Source organism: Lissotriton helveticus, chromosome 5_1 (genome assembly GCF_964261635.1).
Source record: "Lissotriton helveticus chromosome 5_1, aLisHel1.1, whole genome shotgun sequence".
Lineage (NCBI taxonomy): Eukaryota > Metazoa > Chordata > Amphibia > Caudata > Salamandridae > Lissotriton > Lissotriton helveticus.
The window spans coordinates 2063167183-2063184841 of NC_136065.1; the positions used below are offsets into that span (position 1 = coordinate 2063167183).

The 17659-nt window shown below is 48.0% G+C and overlaps 1 protein-coding gene across 13 annotated transcripts in view; it reads left to right on the forward strand.

Moving 5' to 3' along the window:
* The window catches only part of PRRC2A (proline rich coiled-coil 2A), a 1857131-nt gene that overhangs the window by 280440 nt on the left and 1559032 nt on the right, over window positions 1-17659 (forward strand). For all 13 annotated transcript variants that reach the window (XM_078645954.1, XM_078645958.1, XM_078645955.1 and 10 more), the window contains exon 7: window positions 12289-12503. In XM_078645954.1, coding sequence (XP_078502080.1) covers window positions 12289-12503 — 215 coding nt within the window. The remainder of the gene's footprint in view (window positions 1-12288; window positions 12504-17659) is intronic.

The window sequence follows — 17659 nt, forward strand, 5'->3', positions numbered from 1 at the left end:
ACTCAGGGGGAGAGGATGATGAGGAAGACGACCAATACAATTTCCCAGTGGACAATGACCCTGATGTTCAGCAGGACACATATGACGACACTGGGGACCAAGGTGGCCAGCAGGTGGTACAAGATCCACAAGGTTTTGGCCCACGTACATCTCCAACGGAGGATTCTGCAGCATTTAATGCTTTAATCGAACGGGCAGCGGGAAATCATAATGTGGACATGCATGCTGACCCGGTGGAGGAAGATTTCCTGTTTGACACTTTTTCTGTCTCTGAAAGAACAGTTAAAATTCTTCCTATGCTCAAAGGTGTCCTTAAACATGCCCCAGAGATCTTTAAGGAACCAACCAGGGCACGAGTGGTGAACCCACGTATCGGGAAAAAATACAGGCCAGCACCTGGAGATCCTGCATATATTCGAGGACAGTTGCCTCTAGACTCGTTGGTGGTCGCCAATGCCCGCAAAAGGGCAAACTCCCAAACTACGGGTGAAGCTCCTCCCCCTGACAAGGAGTCGAAAGTGCTTGAGGCATCTGGCAAAAGGGTGGCTGCGCAGGCTGCCAATGTATGGCGTATAGCGAACACACAGGCACTGTTGGCGCGTTACGATAGGGCGCATTACGACACCCTAGAACAGCTCCTTCAACATCTACCTGATGAGTATAAAGAAGCAGCAGAAATGCTCATACAAAAGGGAAAGCTTATATCAATTGCTGCAATAAAATGTGCACTTGATGTGGCTGACACAGCGGCTAGGGGAATTAACACTAGCGTCATGCTGAGGCGACAAGCTTGGCTTCGTATATCTGGATTTAAGCCTGACATCCAAACTACTATCCTCAACCAGCCCGTCAATCCTGACCGACTGTTTGGCCCAGATGTAGACACCACACTTGAAAAGATTAAAAAAGACAACGAGACTGCTAAGTCCATGGGGGCACTTCAGTCACAACAGTTCAGGGCCGGCACTTTTCGTCGCTCAGGAGCACGTGGTGTTACCAGAGGACACTTGGGTCAACAATCACAATTTTCAAAGGGAACTGCACAATCCTCCTACCCCAAGCAGGGTAGAGGAGGATACAGAGGTAACAGTGCCAAGGGCAGGGGCAGAGGAAACAACAACTCACGTTCCTCTGCCTCCAATAAACAGTGACTCTCTGTCACTGCCCCCCGACCATCCAACACCTGTCGGGGGGAGACTCCAGCAGTTCCTGCCAGTCTGGACATCCATCACTACAGACAGGTGGGTGCGAAAACTTATCCAATACGGTTACTGTTTGGAGTTAACGTCCACTCCTCCCAACATTCCCCCAAGGCACCGTCCTATGTCGGCAGAGCACTTGCACTTATTGAAGCAGGAAGTCTTGGTGATGCTGCAAAAAGGTGCAATCGAGCTCGTACCAGTGGAAGAGGAAGGCACAGGAGTCTATTCCCTGTACTTCCTCATCCCAAAAAAGGACGGATCCCTCAGACCTATTCTGGATCTACGCCCCCTCAACATGTACATACTGTCAGAACATTTTCACATGCTGACACTGCAACAAATTCTACCCCTGCTAAATCAAGGGGACTTCCTAGCAACCTTAGACCTCAAGGATGCTTATTTCTACATCCCACTCCACCCATCCCACAGACGGTACCTCCGGTTCACCATTCAAAACAGGCACTATCAGTTCAAAGTACTACCCTTCGGGGTAACTACTGCCCCCAGAGTGTTTACAAAGTGTCTGGCGACAGTGGCGGCGCACCTCAGAAGGCAGAACATACACGTCTACCCGTACCTAGACGACTGGCTTGTTCAAGCAAAGTCGGAACAACAGTGCGCCGCGGACATGTCCCACACTATTCAACTCCTGCACAGTCTGGGGTTCTCGCTCAACTACCCAAAGTCGCACCTTCAACCGGCCCATGTGCGGCAGTATCTGGGCGCGACAATAAACACCCTGACTGCTATGGCTCAGCCAAACCCAGCCAGGATCAACAGCATTCAGTCACTGATCCAGAGGTTCAGACCGCAACACTCCCTGCCAGCGAGAGTGTTCATGCAGTTGATAGGCATGATGGCCTCCTGCATTTTCATAGTCCCGCACGCGAGGTTGCACATGCGTCCTCTCCAAGAATGCTTGGCGAATCAGTGGACACAGGCTCGGGGACAACTGACGGACCTAGTGTTGGTGACCGGTCGGGCATACAACTCTCTGCATTGGTGGAATCCACACAACCTTTGCAAGGGACGACCGTTCCAAGAGCCTGTGCCACAGATTATCCTGACAACAGACGCATCTCTCCAAGGGTGGGGAGCTCATGTGCTCCACTACACGGTGCAGGGACTGTGTTCCACACAACAACAGAAGTTGCACATCAACTACCTGGAATTGATGGCAATCTTCATGGCGATGAAGTCCTTCAAGGTACATTTGTGCAACAAAGTCGTGTTGATCCGGACGGACAACATGACAGCCATGTACTACATCCAAAAACAGGGAGGTACTCACCACAGCTGTCTCATCTGGCTCAGAGCATGTGGAAGTGGGCCATTCAGAGGAATATTTTCCTCATGGCGGAACACCTCCCCGGCAAGGACAATCAGATGGCGGATCTGCTCAGCAGATACAGCCATCAAATGCACGAGTGGGAGATACATCCATCAGTACTCCACCCGTACTTCCAGCAGTGGGGTCATCCAGAGATAGACCTGTTTGCCACAAGGGAAAACGCAAAATGCCAAAGCTTTGCCGCCAGGTTCCCTCACCCGGAATCACAGGGGAATGCGATATGGATGAACTGGTCCGGCAAATTTGCGTACGCTTTTCCCCCAGCGCCTCTCATTCCGCTGGTGGCAAAAAAGCTAAAGCAACACTCGATGACTCTCATCCTGGTTGCTCCAACATGGGCACGCCAACCATGGTACACCACGTTTCTGGAACTTTCCGTGGGACCGCATCAAAGGCTGCATCTCACACCCAGCCTCTTGACGCAGAACCATGGCGACATTCAGCATCCAGATCCGCAACAGCTCAATCTGGCGATCTGGCTCCTGAGGTCTTAGAATTTGGCTACCTCAACCTGCCTCCTGAATGCATGGCCATCATCCGGGAGGCAAGGAAGCCCACGACCAGAGCTTGCTATGCTGCAAAATGGAAGCGATTTGTCATTTACTGTACAGACAACAATATCAACCCGCTAGATGCATCCATTCCTAACATCATCTGCTATTTGTTACATCTTTACAAATGCAATCTAGCGTACGCTTCCATTCGGATCCATCTATCCGCCATAGCGGCTTATCTCCAGAGTAGGCAGCACCTCTCTGTTTTCAGGGTGCCTGCCATTAAAGCCTTCCTAGGACTGAAACGGGTCATTCCTCCTAGAACTCCACCAGCTCCTGTGTGGAACCTCAATGTGGTCCTCACTAGGCTGATGGGCCCACCTTTCGAGCCACTGCACTCATGCGAACTTAAGTTTCTAACGTGGAAAGTGGCTTTTCTCGTTGCTATCACGTCGCTCAGACGTGTTAGTGAGCTGCAAGCGCTCACTATCCAAGAGCCATTCATCCAAATACATTCTAACAGGGTGGTGCTCCGCACTAACCCCAAATTCCTTCCAAAGGTGGTGTCACAGTTTCATATCAACCAAACTATTGACCTGCCTGCATTTTTCCAAAACCCACAAACGGTAGCAGAAAGAATGCTTCATACATTAGACGTTAGGAGGGCGCTAATGTACTACATTGACAGAACACAACCCTTTAGGAAGACACAACAACTTTTTGTTGCCTTCTCCGCACAACACAAAGGCAACCCCATTTCCAAAGCAGGAATAGCCAGATGGATTGTTAAATGTATTCAAATCTGTTATCAAAAGGCTAAACGCACTTTAACAATACCCCCAAGAGCGCACTCCACACGCAAATTGGGGGCCTCCATGGCTTTCCTGGTGAACATTCCTTTAGAAGACATTTGTAGAGCAGCCACATGGTCTACACCACACACATTTACCAAGCATTACTGCGTAGATGTGCAGTCCAAACAGCAAGCAGCTGTGGGACAGGCTGTTCTCAAGACACTTTTTCAAGCTTCTGCAGCTGGCACGGGCAACCGCCCTTAATGGAGGGACTGCTGTGTATTCTATGCACTAGATATGAATTTAGCAGCCCACATGCCTCGAGCTGAATATGCTACTTACCAGTATGCATCTGTTCTTGGCATGTAGGGCTGCTAACATTCATATCGCCCGCCCTCCTCCCCGGTGCCCGTAGCGGCTGCAGACACTCTCTTGCATTCATCATTAGCATGGACATCCTTTACACTATTTCACTCCATCTCTGCCACAATGGCTAAAAACAATCTGGGGATGGAGCCGATGCCCATGCGCACTGTAGTCCAGGGGAGGAGCCACCTATCTCGTGATACTTCGAAGACTCTTCCAGGACAACAATGTGCAATCATCCGGACCCAACACTAGGCGGCGATCTATGCACTAGATATGAATGTTAGCAGCCCTACATGCCAAGAACAGATGCATACTGGTAAGTAGCATATTCATTATATTAATCCAGATGCTGGACATATATTGGCTAAATGAGTTACACCTTACAAAAGGAAAGTTGGTACAGAGGGCATTAAATATATTAAATAATACAAAATTCCTCCAAAAAAGGAGGACTATGGGTATTAGACATAATCCAACATGGGTATTGCCTGGAGCTTATCAGCATTCCTTCCAGTATTCCACCTCACACTCACAAACTCTCGTCAAAACACATACAGCACCTCAAACAAAAGGTACAAGCTCATTTAATAAAGGGAGCTGTAGAACGAGTTCCCTTACAACACAAAGGGTCGGTGATTTACCCTCGGTACCACCTAATCCCCATAACGGGTGGGTCCCTAAGACCAATTTTGGACCTAAGAAAGTTAAACCTTTGCATACCGTCAGAACATTTCAATATGGTTACGCTTCAGCAAGTGCTCTCACTTCAACAGCAAGGCGACTTTGTCTACACTAGACTTAAAGGACGCATACGTCCACATTCCAGTTCACCCAGCACATCGCAAATATCTCAGATTTGTGATAGCAGGAAATCACCATCAGTTCAAAGTACTCTCATTTGGAGTTACTACTTCACCTAGAGTGTTCACAAAATGTCTAGCAGTAGTTGCAGCTCATCTCAGAAGACAACAAATTCATGTCTTCCCATATCTAGACGAATGGCTCGTCAAAGCCAGCACACACAAAAGTGTTTGCAACCCACTCAGACTACATTAAACCTTCATCAATTGGGCTTTACAGTCAATATGCGAGAGGGTTCGCTTCAACCTTCACAAATGCAGTCCTATCTGGGAGCGACTCCAAACACTCACATAGCTCTAACCTCTCCCAATGCAGCCAGGATTAGAAATGTTCAAAATCTCTTACTAAAGCTTCTGAACAACCAATACTTAACAGTCAGGACTTTCATGCAACTACTAGGAATGATGGCATCATACGTTGTAAGAGTGCCTCATGCAAGATTACACATACGTCCCCTACTGGAATGCTTAGCACGTCAGTGGAATCAATTACAGGGTAAATTCGCAGATCTAGTGTTGGTAGACAGCCACACCCATTGCTCTCTGCAGTGGTGGAATGCACAAAAGGGCGGCCCTTCATCGACCCTGTTCCACAGATCATACTAACAGCAGACGCATCTGTCACAGGTTAGGGTGCCGGTCTACAGAATCTAACAATTCAAGGTCTATGGGACAACAAGCACAAAAGTCTCCACATCAACTATCCAGAGCTTCTAGCTGTGTATCTAGCATCAAAAGCTTTTCAGCCTCACCTCATAGGGAAAGTTGTTCTAGTCCGCAGAGACAATATGGTACCCGTGTACTATATACAAAAAAAGGGGTGTGGGGAGACACACTCTCTGCAACTGTTATGTTATGTTATGTTATGTTAAAACTATATTTCTTGAGCGCACGGCTACCCAGAACGGGTATCCCGGCGCTTTGGCAGAGTCCTAAACACAACCAAGAAAAACCCAGAGGCAGAAATACTGTAGACCCACAGGTTAGGCGGAAAAGAGGAACGTCTTGAGCTCCTTTCTAAAGGGCAGGAGATTGTTAGCCTTACGGAGTGACAGAGGGAGCTCATTCCACAAACTAGCCGCCATGAACTGGAAAGACCGGCCACCCATCCGCACGCGTTTGATCACTGGTACCTCCACTTTAGCCAGGTCAGCAGATCTCAGACTCCTCCGGGGAACGTAAAAAGCAATCCGCTTCCTAAGGTAAGCTGGGCCAATGCAGTGGAGGGCTTTAAATGCCAACGTGAGGACCTTGAACCTAATTCTGCGAGCGATAGACAGCCAATGCAGCCTGCCGCGCAATAGAGAGGCACTAGCTCTCCGTGGAAGGCCAAAGATGGCTCTGGCCGCCGAGTTTTGGACAATTTGTAGTCTGGATACCAGATATTTAGGCAGACCTTAGAAAAGTGCGTTAGCGTAGTCTAAACGCGAACCCACGAGTGCTTGCACAATGTTCTTGCGATATTGAAGGGAAAGCAGTGGGAGAAATTTCCTCACCATCTTCAAAATGCCGAAACATTTCCCCGCCAAGCCCGTGATGTGGGGACGAAAAGAAAGACTGTCGTCGAACACCACACCCAGATTTTTGACTTGGGCAGAGGGTTTCTCAGGGGGGAACATGTCGGAAGGCCACCACGATTTCCAGCCAGGGTCCTCAGCGCAGCCAAAAAAGAGCAACTCGGACTTATCCGAGTTACATTTCAGGTTCTGGTGCTGAAACCATGCAAAAACAGCACTCAGGCAGTCTCTGATTCTGTCGCCATTAAAAACCTCTCCCTTCCTGCAAGTAAACAGGAGCTGGGTGTCATCAGCGTACGAGATGACCCGGGCTCCAAATGCCTCCGCGACCTTCGCCAAAGGGGCCATATAAATGTTAAATATGGTGGGGCTCAAGATAGATCCTTGAGGCACCCCCACCTCTAGCGAAGGCATTTCCGCGGAGAACGGTGGAGCCCAGATCACCTGTCGACGGTCGGCTAAGAAGGATTGAAACCAGTCCAACACCGTCCCCCGCAGTCCTACCTCCCTGAGTCTTAGGAGGAGGCCGGCGTGTGGGACGGTGTCGAATGCCGCCGACAGGTCCAGTAGGACCAACATAGCCTTTCCCCCAAGATCAAGCGTTTCCCTGATGGCGTCGGTCACCTCCACAAGAGCTGTCTCCGTACTGTAATTGGCACGGAAACCAGATTGGGAGTCATGCAGCAGTTTGTTCTTCTCAATAAAGGTGGTAAGAGTATGCTGAACATGTTTCTCCGCCACCTTCGCCAGAGCAGGGAGGAGGGAGATTGGTCTATAGTTGGCCAACTGTAAAGGGTCAAGCAGAGGTTTCTTAATGAGCGGGAGAATTAGAGCATGCTTCCATTCTTTAGGGACCACTCCAGAACTCGGAGACATGTTGAGCAGGGGGTTCAGCAAGTTGTTAATAGCTGGCGCCACCGAGCTCAGGCATTTCGCCGGACACGCATCCAAGGGGATCCAGATTTCAACCGGGAAAGCAGCTCCAGAGAGGAATCGCAGGATAGCGGGGGGAACGTCGAAAGCGTGGGCGTCAACTCGGCTGCAGCAGGTGGAAGGACCTTCACATCACTTTCCACAGCTGCAGCCACTTCCGGGGACCCCACCCGATCGAATGAGTCCTGAATCCTACGGATCTTATCCACAAAGAAGTCAGCAAGCTGCTTGATCCACTCCTCTGTATGGGACACTGTCACACCTCTCTCAGACCATTTGGCGTTGGGCAAATCATCACATAATTCATCTTCTGGCAGAGCACCTCCCATGAGTGAACAAGCAAATTGCCGATCTACTCAGCAGGATGCAACAACAAATACTCTCATGGGAACTTCATCCCCAGGTTCTCCTTCCATACTTCCAGAAATGGGGATTCCCACAAATACATCTGTTCGCCATAGTAAACATCTCAAAATGCCCATACTTCGCCTACAGGTTCCCACACCCTGTATTCAAAGGCAATGCCCTATGAATAAATTGGTCAGGGATAGTTGCTTATGCTTTTCCGCCTCCCCCTCACCTTCCGTTTCTGGATCGGAAGCTCAGACCAATATCACTCACACTGATTTAAGTGGCTCCTACATGGGCCCATCAACCATGGTTCACCACACTCTTGGAACTATCAGTGGTTCCACATCAAAAGCTAACACCTCAAGTCCAGCCTTCTCATGGCACACATAACCATGGAGAAATCAGATTCCCCAAGGAGCTCAACCTTTCGATTTGGCTTCTGAAGTCAGTTTAAATACTTAAATTTGCAGCCAGATTGTATGACCATTCTTAAATTGACAAGAAAGCCCACCACCAGAGCATGGTATGCGGTGAAATGGAAAAGATTTGTTGCACATGGTAACAGTATTGATCAGCTAAATGCAACTATACAAAATATTATTTGCTACTTTTTGTGGAACAAAATATTATTTGCTACTTTTTGTGGAACTGATCTCAGCGCCAGGATACCCGCTGGGTGACAGCTGCGCTTAATAAGCATTAAAATACATACATACATATATACTTTTTGCATCTACAGGGAGCTGGCTTAGCCTATACATCCATTCCATTGCACCTGCAGCAGTAGCTGCATATTTGTAAAAAGAGACAACACTTATTTTTTGGTTCCAGTAATTAAAGGATTTATGGAAGGCCTTAAAAGAGTAATACCACCCAGAGAACAGCCTGCACCAGTTTGGAATCTTAACAATCAATCAATCAATCAATCATAGTATTTGTATAGCGCACTACTCACCCGGAGGGTCTCAAGGCGCTTGGGGAGGGGGGGTCCGCTACTGCTCGTACAGCCAGGTCTTGAGCTGCTTCCTGAAGGCGAGGTGGTCATGGGTCAGGCGGAGGTGGGTCGGGAGGGAGTTCCAAGTCTTGGCGGCCAGGTGGGAGAAGGATCTTCCTCCTGTTGTGGCTCTTCGGATGCGGGGGACGGCGGCGAGGGCGTGGCTGGTCGATCGAAGGTGGCGTGTGGGAGCGTAGAAGTTGAGGCGGCTGTTGAGGTAACTCGGGCCTTGGTTGTGCAGGGCTTTGTGTGTGTGGGTGAGGAGGCGGAAGGTGATTCTCTTGTTGACCGGGAGCCAGTGCAGGTGTCTCAGGTGTCTGGAGATGTGGCTTCGTCTGGGGATGTCGAGGATGAGTCTTGCTGAGGCGTTCTGGATTCGCTGGAGTCTCTTCTGGAGCTTGGCGGTGGTTCCGGCGTAGAGGGCGTTGCCGTAGTCCAGACGGCTGGTGACGAGGGCCTGGGTGACCGTCTTCCTGGTCTCGGTGGGGATCCACTGGAAGATCTTACGTAGCATGCGCAGGATGTTGAAACAAGACGAGGAGACGGCGTTGACTTGTCTGGTCATGGAGAGGGAGGAGTCCAGGATGAAGCCCAGGTTGCGTGCGTGGTCTGTTGGTTTGGGTGCGGAGCCCAGGGCGGGTGGCCACCAGGAGTCGTCCCAGGCGGAGGGCGAGGAGCCCAGGATGAGAACTTCCGTCTTGTCTGAGTTCAGTTTCAGGCGGCTAGTCATCATCCATTCGGCTAAGTGTTTCATCCCTTCGTGTAGGTTGGCTCTGGCGGTGGCGGGGTCGTTGGTCAGGGAGAGGATCAGCTGTGTGTCGTCGGCGTAGGAGATGATGTTGAGGTTGTGTTGGCGTGCGATGGCCGCAAGGGGGCTCATGTAGACATTGAAGAGGGTGGGGCTGAGCGAGGAGCCTTGAGGGACGCCGCAGATGACTTCGGTGGCCTCTGACCTGAACGGGGGTAGGCGGACTCTGTGTTCTTCCAGCGAGGAAGGAGATGATCCATTCCAGTGCCTTCTCCTGGATTCCGACGTTCCTGAGGCGTTGCACTAGGGTGCGGTGGCAGACAGTGTCGAATGCCGCGGAGAGGTCTAGGAGGATGAGGGCCGCTGTTTCTCCGTTGTCAAGCAAGGCACGGATGTCACGAATGTTAACATTGTTCTTACAAGATTAATGGGTCCACCTTTTGAGCCATTACACAATTGTCCTTTACCGTGTGTCTCTTGGAAGTTGCCTTCCTGATTGCTATCACTTCAGTAAGAGAAGTTGGAGACGGGTGGGCGCACACTGCCTCACACTCAGCATTCAGTTCGCCCCGAATCATCATAATAAATGCAGTGCATGATAACACTTTCTTGAGTGGCAGGCTTTAGTTTTTCACCCCTGTTGGTGCAGCTAGTGCTGTGTAAATCTAGACACGTGTTTCAGGATAATTGTCCTTCTGTAGAGAGCAACACTTATTTTGGGGGTGCTGAAGATGCTGCACAAGTCTTCGCAGGTCTCAGTACCACTCGCTGGGCGCAGGTGAATCAACCAGAGCTCGTCCGCTCAAGGGAGCCTTTTCAAATAGGAGGGGTGGTCGCACACTGCCTCACAATCCAGCACGCATTAAGAAAAGTTGATGAGCTACAACCATTAACTTTAGAAGAACCCTTTTTTCAACTTCATAGAGTAGTTCTTCGTACAAACCCAAAATTCCAAAAGTAATTTCTGCTTTTCATATTAACCAATCAGTTGAGTTGACAAACAAGGAAAGACAAACCCCAGAACAGCCCCAGCACAGTAAATGACAACCCCCTATAAGGAACAAGGGCAGAGGCCCAGCCAAAAGACCTCAACCCAGAGGGCAGCATAGAGGCCAGACCACTAGCACTGAAGGGGGGGGGGGGAGTTGAAGGTAGCCCCAACCTGGAGCAACTAGAGCATAAGGACACTGAAGCACCTATAAACCTATCCTCCCATAACCAGAAGGAAGGAATCTGAACAAACAGGACAACATTCTGCCAAATAGAGCGAAAGAATGCACTCACAGAAGACCTAGCCACCCAGAGGAAGGCGAGTGCAGAAGACCAAGCCAAAGGTCCTTGCAGAACGGCGAGGAAGGGGGGATGAGGAAGGAGGGGGTCGTGAAGGAATCTGCAGCTAGAATCGTCTCTACCAGATACACCGTTACCGAAGGTAAGTAACTTGTACATATGATATACTACTAGCCGCAGATTCCTTAACGTTGAATAGATACCCTAGCCATACCCAAGGGGACGTCATGTACTCGGACAACGTCAGGGCGGAGTAACGTGATGCCGTCCCCCCACGCGCAGGGATGCTTGGAAAACATTTTTCCGGATCTAGTCTCACGCCTGGGGATAATTCTACGTTAAGGAATCTGCGGCTAGAATAGTCTCTGCCAGATACACCGTTACCGAAGGTGAGTAACTCGTACTTATAGTCTATGCAAAGCATGTGTTTCTACAGCACACATGCCTCGAACGGATTGTTACCTACCCTTTAAGCATCTACTCTTGTCATGTAGAGCTGTAGATTCACATGCACCTTCCCACCTCCCTGGGCACCTGTAGTTGTTGCAGTTCTTTTTATTTACATTACATGCACATCTCTGTGCTTCACTCACTCCATTCTCACCCTCTTGCGGAAAAAATCTAACAATGTAGGTGATGCCCATGTGCACTATCACTGCAAGGAGGAATCCCCTTCGCTCGTGACTGGAAAAGACTTCTTCAAATAAAAGTAACTTGCAAAAATCTGGACCCGACATTAGATGGCAGGAGTATGCAAAGCATGTGAATCTAGAGCTCTACGTGCCAAGAACAGATGCTTACAGGGCAAGTAACATCCACTCCTGTATCTCAGCATGCTCGAAACAGGCACCGACATGCTGGGTGAGAGTACTTATTGTTTATTTAACTGATACATTTCTGTTGGTAGTTTATTTAAGAATTCTTCTTTATAGCGGGATTTAAGTTTGAACAGGTAGTTTAAAATATATATTAGGACCATAGAAATTCTACCTCCCTAGCAGAGCCACTTAGGTAATTCAGCTGTAACCCTTTGTGCTTCACTGCTTTATAGACTGCAGCTATGTATCCTTAATTTAGAGAGCACATGTCAGCCTTCCTTCTTAATCTTTCAGTGAATCTGCTGTGAAAGGTAGCTTCATTGAGTGTATTGGCCTCAAAGTTAGTTTCCTGTCCGGTTTGGGAGAGAAGTAGGTGTTGCTACCAGATGGTAATCAGCGCCCAGATAGGTGATTGTGTTGCACTTAACAAATGCCTCCACATCAGTTAAAAAAGTTGGAACTCATTTGTTTATAAATATGAAGTCATGTATTTTCAACCTAAACTAATGCCTGAAAATTGCTCAAACTTTTAAAGTACATATTAAGCAACACACTCCTCTTTTGCAGACTCCACGAGCTGGCGGGATGGAGGTGGGCGGAGCCTGAACGCGGCACCTGGCATGGAGGGGGAGAACAAAGATCTGATGCCAGAAAAGATGCTGAGCTCCGTGGACCCCAAGCTCCCTTCCCGCGGGAATGAGGCCATGCCCAGAGCAGGAGTGGGCATGCCTCAGCCCGTGCCACCGCAGTTCCCTCAGTACAGAGGGATGATGCCGCCATTTGTAAGTAGTTTTTTTTGTGTATAAAGAAATGATGCTTTTTAAAGTGTACAGTGGACCAAAATACACAATTAATGTACACAGTGACATTTTTCATGTTTAGGGTTTAATTTGATATATATTTTATTTCTTTATTGGTATGGATTGTGAGTTGAGTCGAAAGTCATTTGTAGGAATCTGGCTCTATATATACTATACCAAAGTAAGGTATAGTGTGCACAGAGTCCAATGACTTTACAGAGCCTAAAGTTGACAATACTAATGCTCTCTTGTGGTAGTGTTGGGTGAGCAGTGAGGCTTATTAGAGGTTATATTAAGCTTTTGTTGTACACACTAGGGCAAGAAATGATTGCACACAATCACTGACTACATCTAAAACCAATTTTGTGAGAAAATAGGGTCCTGTTGCAATACCCCCACACTTTATGCCTGGCTTTTGATGCAGCGTTGACTGTTGAGTACTGGGTCCCTGCTGTCATGCATCTAGCACTGCCTACAATATGTGTCACCCCTGTACCAGGCCTCTCCAGCCCTAAGGCCAGGTGCACTATATCCCAGGTGTGGGCATACCTGCATGAGCTGATATGCCTCTACAGTCGGAGGGTCTATTCCCTGATGTTGTAAGTGTGAGGGAAGACCGAGTTGGTGGGCAGGGGACTTGACAACCTGAGTGCCGCAACACCATGATGGCTTCACTGAACTCAAGAGGGTTTGGTACCAAATGTAGGAAGCTGGCTCTGTATATTGTTAGAAAGTGGCTCTGTATATACTGGACCAAAGTAAGGTACAGTGTGCACAGAGTCCACAGTCCCCAGAGGTATGGCAGAGGCTAAAGTTATATATAACCTTACTCTCTACAGTGGTAGCTTAGTCGAGCAGTAAGGCAGTATCAGAGGACAGTGTAAAGCATTGGTTGTACACACTCAGTCAGCAAATGGTCTCACACACTCAAGAACTGAACTCTAGGCCAATTATTTGTATAAAAATATATAGTTTTATTTTAGAACCAACAATAGGTATCAAAATATACTTTCTCAGAATGATTTACTTTAGTTAAATACTTTTCAAGTAGGCAATAGATGTGAGAAAGTGCCATCTTTCTTGCATTGGTATGCCCCACTTTTTGCTAAACTGCTGAAGTGCTTTGACTGAGTGTGCCCTGGGCTCCTGCCAACCAGGGACCAATGGCCTGTGTTCATTCCCTAAAACTGTGTTGGAAAGAAATCCCAATTGGCATCTCTGGCCACCTATCAGCCCCTAGTATATGGTACCCAGGGCATGGTGACCAGAGAAGACCCCTAAGGGCTGCAGCACTTATTGTGCCACCCTTAGGGGCCCTGTACCCTGACACCACACACTGCCTTTGCAGGCTGACTGGTAAGTACAGAACTAAACAGAGTCTGCATGGCACACATCCCTGTGTGCCATGCCCACAAGACCCATTGCCCTGGCATACCTCAGTCACCCCTCTAGCTGGGTACCCTATGCCAGTGGTGTGGGCACAGGTGCATGAGCCCTGTGCTCCTACAGTACCCAGTGCCATTCCCGGGCACTGTAAGTGCAGTGATGCCATTAAGAGTATATGGTGCTGGGAGGTTGTCATTATGAACTCCACAGCACCATAATGGCTACACTGAAAACCGAGAAGTTTGATATCAAACTTCTCAGCACATTGAACCCACACTGATGCCAGTGTGGGATTTAATGTAAAATTCACCAGAGGGCATCTTAGAGATGCCCCCTGAAATCCTAACCTACAATCCATGTCTGGACTGAGAGGCTGCCTAGGCTGCCACACAGCAGACATGTTGCTGGACCCCTGGGTGGAGAGCCCCCGCTCTCCTGGCCCTGCAACAGTGCACATCCTGGGCGAGGAGCTAGGACGCTTCTAAGGCCTGCCGCCCTGGTCAGCTTCTCCAGACCACTTGCTGTACTCAGCAACTGACCCCCACCAGTTCTGAACCCCACGTCAGGAAGGGGGGTGTGCCACCCTGTGCCAACCCCACCCCTGAGGTGAAGCACGACCCCGGGCTCCGGCCATCTAGAAGATGGGGAGCTCTGCCCAATCACAGTTAGGCTCCTGCCCCCCTCCCACCGGAGAGGAGCAGGCTAGGGGGTGTAACCACCCCAGGACAGGGACCTATTGATCCCTGCCCTTGCCCTACCTGTAACACCCCTTAATTCAGTATTTAGGGGCATCCTGAACCTTTCTTCCTCAGATCCCGATAAGAAAAGAAGAAAGAAGAACAAGAACACCACCTGCCGTGCAGCTGCTAACAGGACGACACCAACTGACTTGGCCCCAGCCCTGCCGGCCTATCGATCCTGGAACCTGCTCAATCCCTGTTTCTTCCTTTGGGGTACCTACCTGTTCTCCAAGATCCAAACTTACCTCTCGAAGTGGTGGTCGCACCTGAAGACTCTCCGTCCCAGAGCCTGCAGCCTTTGTTCCCTTTTTAACTTTCTCATTGGCTAAGATTGAGCGCCCGACGGCTGAAAAGCCCCATGCACCCAGCCGCCCGAGTGCCGCTGGAAGTGCAACTACTACCCTACTCTACTTCCGCACTTGCCCTGAGTAAGTGACCAGGAGCTCAGCTCCCACAGCCACGTGGCCTGCTTGCTTACAGCCACCAACCGAAGGCCCCATACCCTCCGTTGGATTGCATTGGGCCTACTCTCTCTGCACCCGGCTGCCTCTGTGCCGCTGAGGGTGTAACTACTGTACCTTCCCGACCCTGGGAGAACCCTGAGTCTATGCCCAGAACCTTAACTTCACCAGTCGAGTATTCACCTGGAAACCGATAACTCACTTTCCTGCCGTTGGATAACATTGACTGGTTTGACTTGAAAAAACTTCTAAGTGTGAAGTTTTGAAACTCTAAAATATTCATATAAAATCAGCTGAGTAACGAATTTTGAATTACTCGCATGGAGTCAGGAGAGGAGCCAGTACTGTACATCTCAGCGGAGTACTGAACCGCAAAAGTAATTAGAACTGTACTAACCCATAACCTGAATTTTCTCCCATAGGAAACCATTGACTGTTTTTCTCTGAAGAAGTGTCTACTTTTGAAAATTACAAATATTCCTTAAAAATCGTACCAACTACTAAAATGTAAATACTTGTCTTAGGTAAAGACCCCAGTACTGAACCTAGGAGTCCAGTCCTGGATTACAAAAGTAACGAGAACCTACCTTACCTGTGATTTGAATTTCCTTCCATAGGATAACATTGCTAGTTTTTCACTGAAAAGTTTCTACAGGTCAACTTTTAAAATACCTTTATATTCTTTAAAAATCATTGCGATAACCAAAACGTTTTTACTAAACTGTTTTCAGCTTAGACCCCCAGGACTGATTCTAGGATCCAGTCCTGGAGTTACAAAAGTAATCTATAAAGTAATCAACTGCATTTTTGTAGAAAACCCCATTGAGCTCAATGTTCAATAGTGTGTAGAATTGTGTTGCTTACTGCAACCACTGTACCTATTGTGTTTACAAAGTGCATTACCTGTCTGCAAAGTAATTATCTGAGATCACTCCTATTGAGAAAAGTATATTTTGATACCTGTTGGTTCTAAAAATAAAACCACTATATCTTTTGATGTAAAAGCAATTGGCCTGGAGTTCAGTCTTTGAGTGTGTGAAACCTTTTGCTGACTGAGTGTGTAGAACAAATGCTGTACACTGTTCTCTGGTACTGCCTTACTGCTCGACCAAGCTACCACTTTGGAGAGGAAGGTCAGCCCTGACTTTAACCTCTGTTATACCTCTGGGAGTTGTGGTCTCTATACACACTGTACCTTACTTTGGTCCAGTATATATAGAGCTACTTTCTCACAATAGACTTTTGAGTACAATAGTTACAGTTGTTGCAATAGGCAACACAATTTCAAACACAATGTTAAATGCAATTCATTACAATATGGATTGCTTTTCTAGCCACAGGACTGGATCCTAGATTCAGTCCTGGGACATCTCCTGTACACAATTGAGTAAAAGCATTTTAGTTACAGTTGTGATTTTTAAGGAATATTATTGTATTTTAAAAGTTGACACTTGAAAACTTTTTCACATAGAATCACCAATGTTATCCTATGGGAGGAAATTCACTTAGTAGGTATGTAATGTTATCGTTACTTTTTCTTACTCCGCGTTGGATCCTGGTTCCAGCACTGGTGTATCTCCTGTAAACAATTGAAAGAATGCGTTTAAGTCATATAGGTGATTTTTAACGAATATTTGAAAGTTTGGAAATTGGACACTTGGAAGATTTACAGGTGGAAACCAGACAATGGTTTACTATGGAGGAAAATTGAGTTAACCGTAAATCACAGGTATAATTACTTTTCAGGTTCAGTGCCCGGCTGAAAGATACATGCAAAAACTACAGTTGATGGACAGAATGCAGAACAATGTCATATATTCACCCAGTACAGAGATCTGGGCCTAAATCCATCTTTTTTTTTTTTTGCTCGCCATTCCAGTTTGAACTCAGCCATATGCAAATCAGTCTTGACCCTGTGCCCCATGGGAACAGTCCAGCCAAAACTGCCAAGCCAGGTCCTCCCTGGACTGGAAACAAGCATTCTAGGACCGGTTTCGGGCTTTCAGCCCTCATTAGCCCGGATAGCTTGATTCCAGTGGCATGAAGAGCACAGGACTCACGTCTGAGCATACCCGTCACACTCGGGGTGACAAATGCAAAAACAACAGTTGATGGACAGAATGCAGAACAATGTCATACGTTCACCCCAGTACAGAGATCTGGAACTAAATCCATTGTTTTTTTTTATCACCATGCCATTCCAGTTTGAACCCAGCCATATGCAAATCAGTCTTGACCCTGTGCCCCATGGGAACAGTCCAGCCCGAATTGACAAGCCAGGTCCTCCCTAAAAGATACAGCACTGGGATCTCTCCTGAAAACAGGTGAGTAAATAGGAATTAGCTCTGCTGATTTTTAGTGAATATTTTAAAGTTTCAAAACTCCACACTTGAAAGAAATTCTGAATGAAACCAGTCAATGTTACCCTATGGAAGAAAAGTGAGTTATCTGCTTTTGGGTAAGTACTTGACTGGCAGAGTTAAGGTTCTGACCATAGACTCGGGGGTCTCCCATGGTCAGGTAGTTACAGTTGGTACACCCTCAGCGGCAC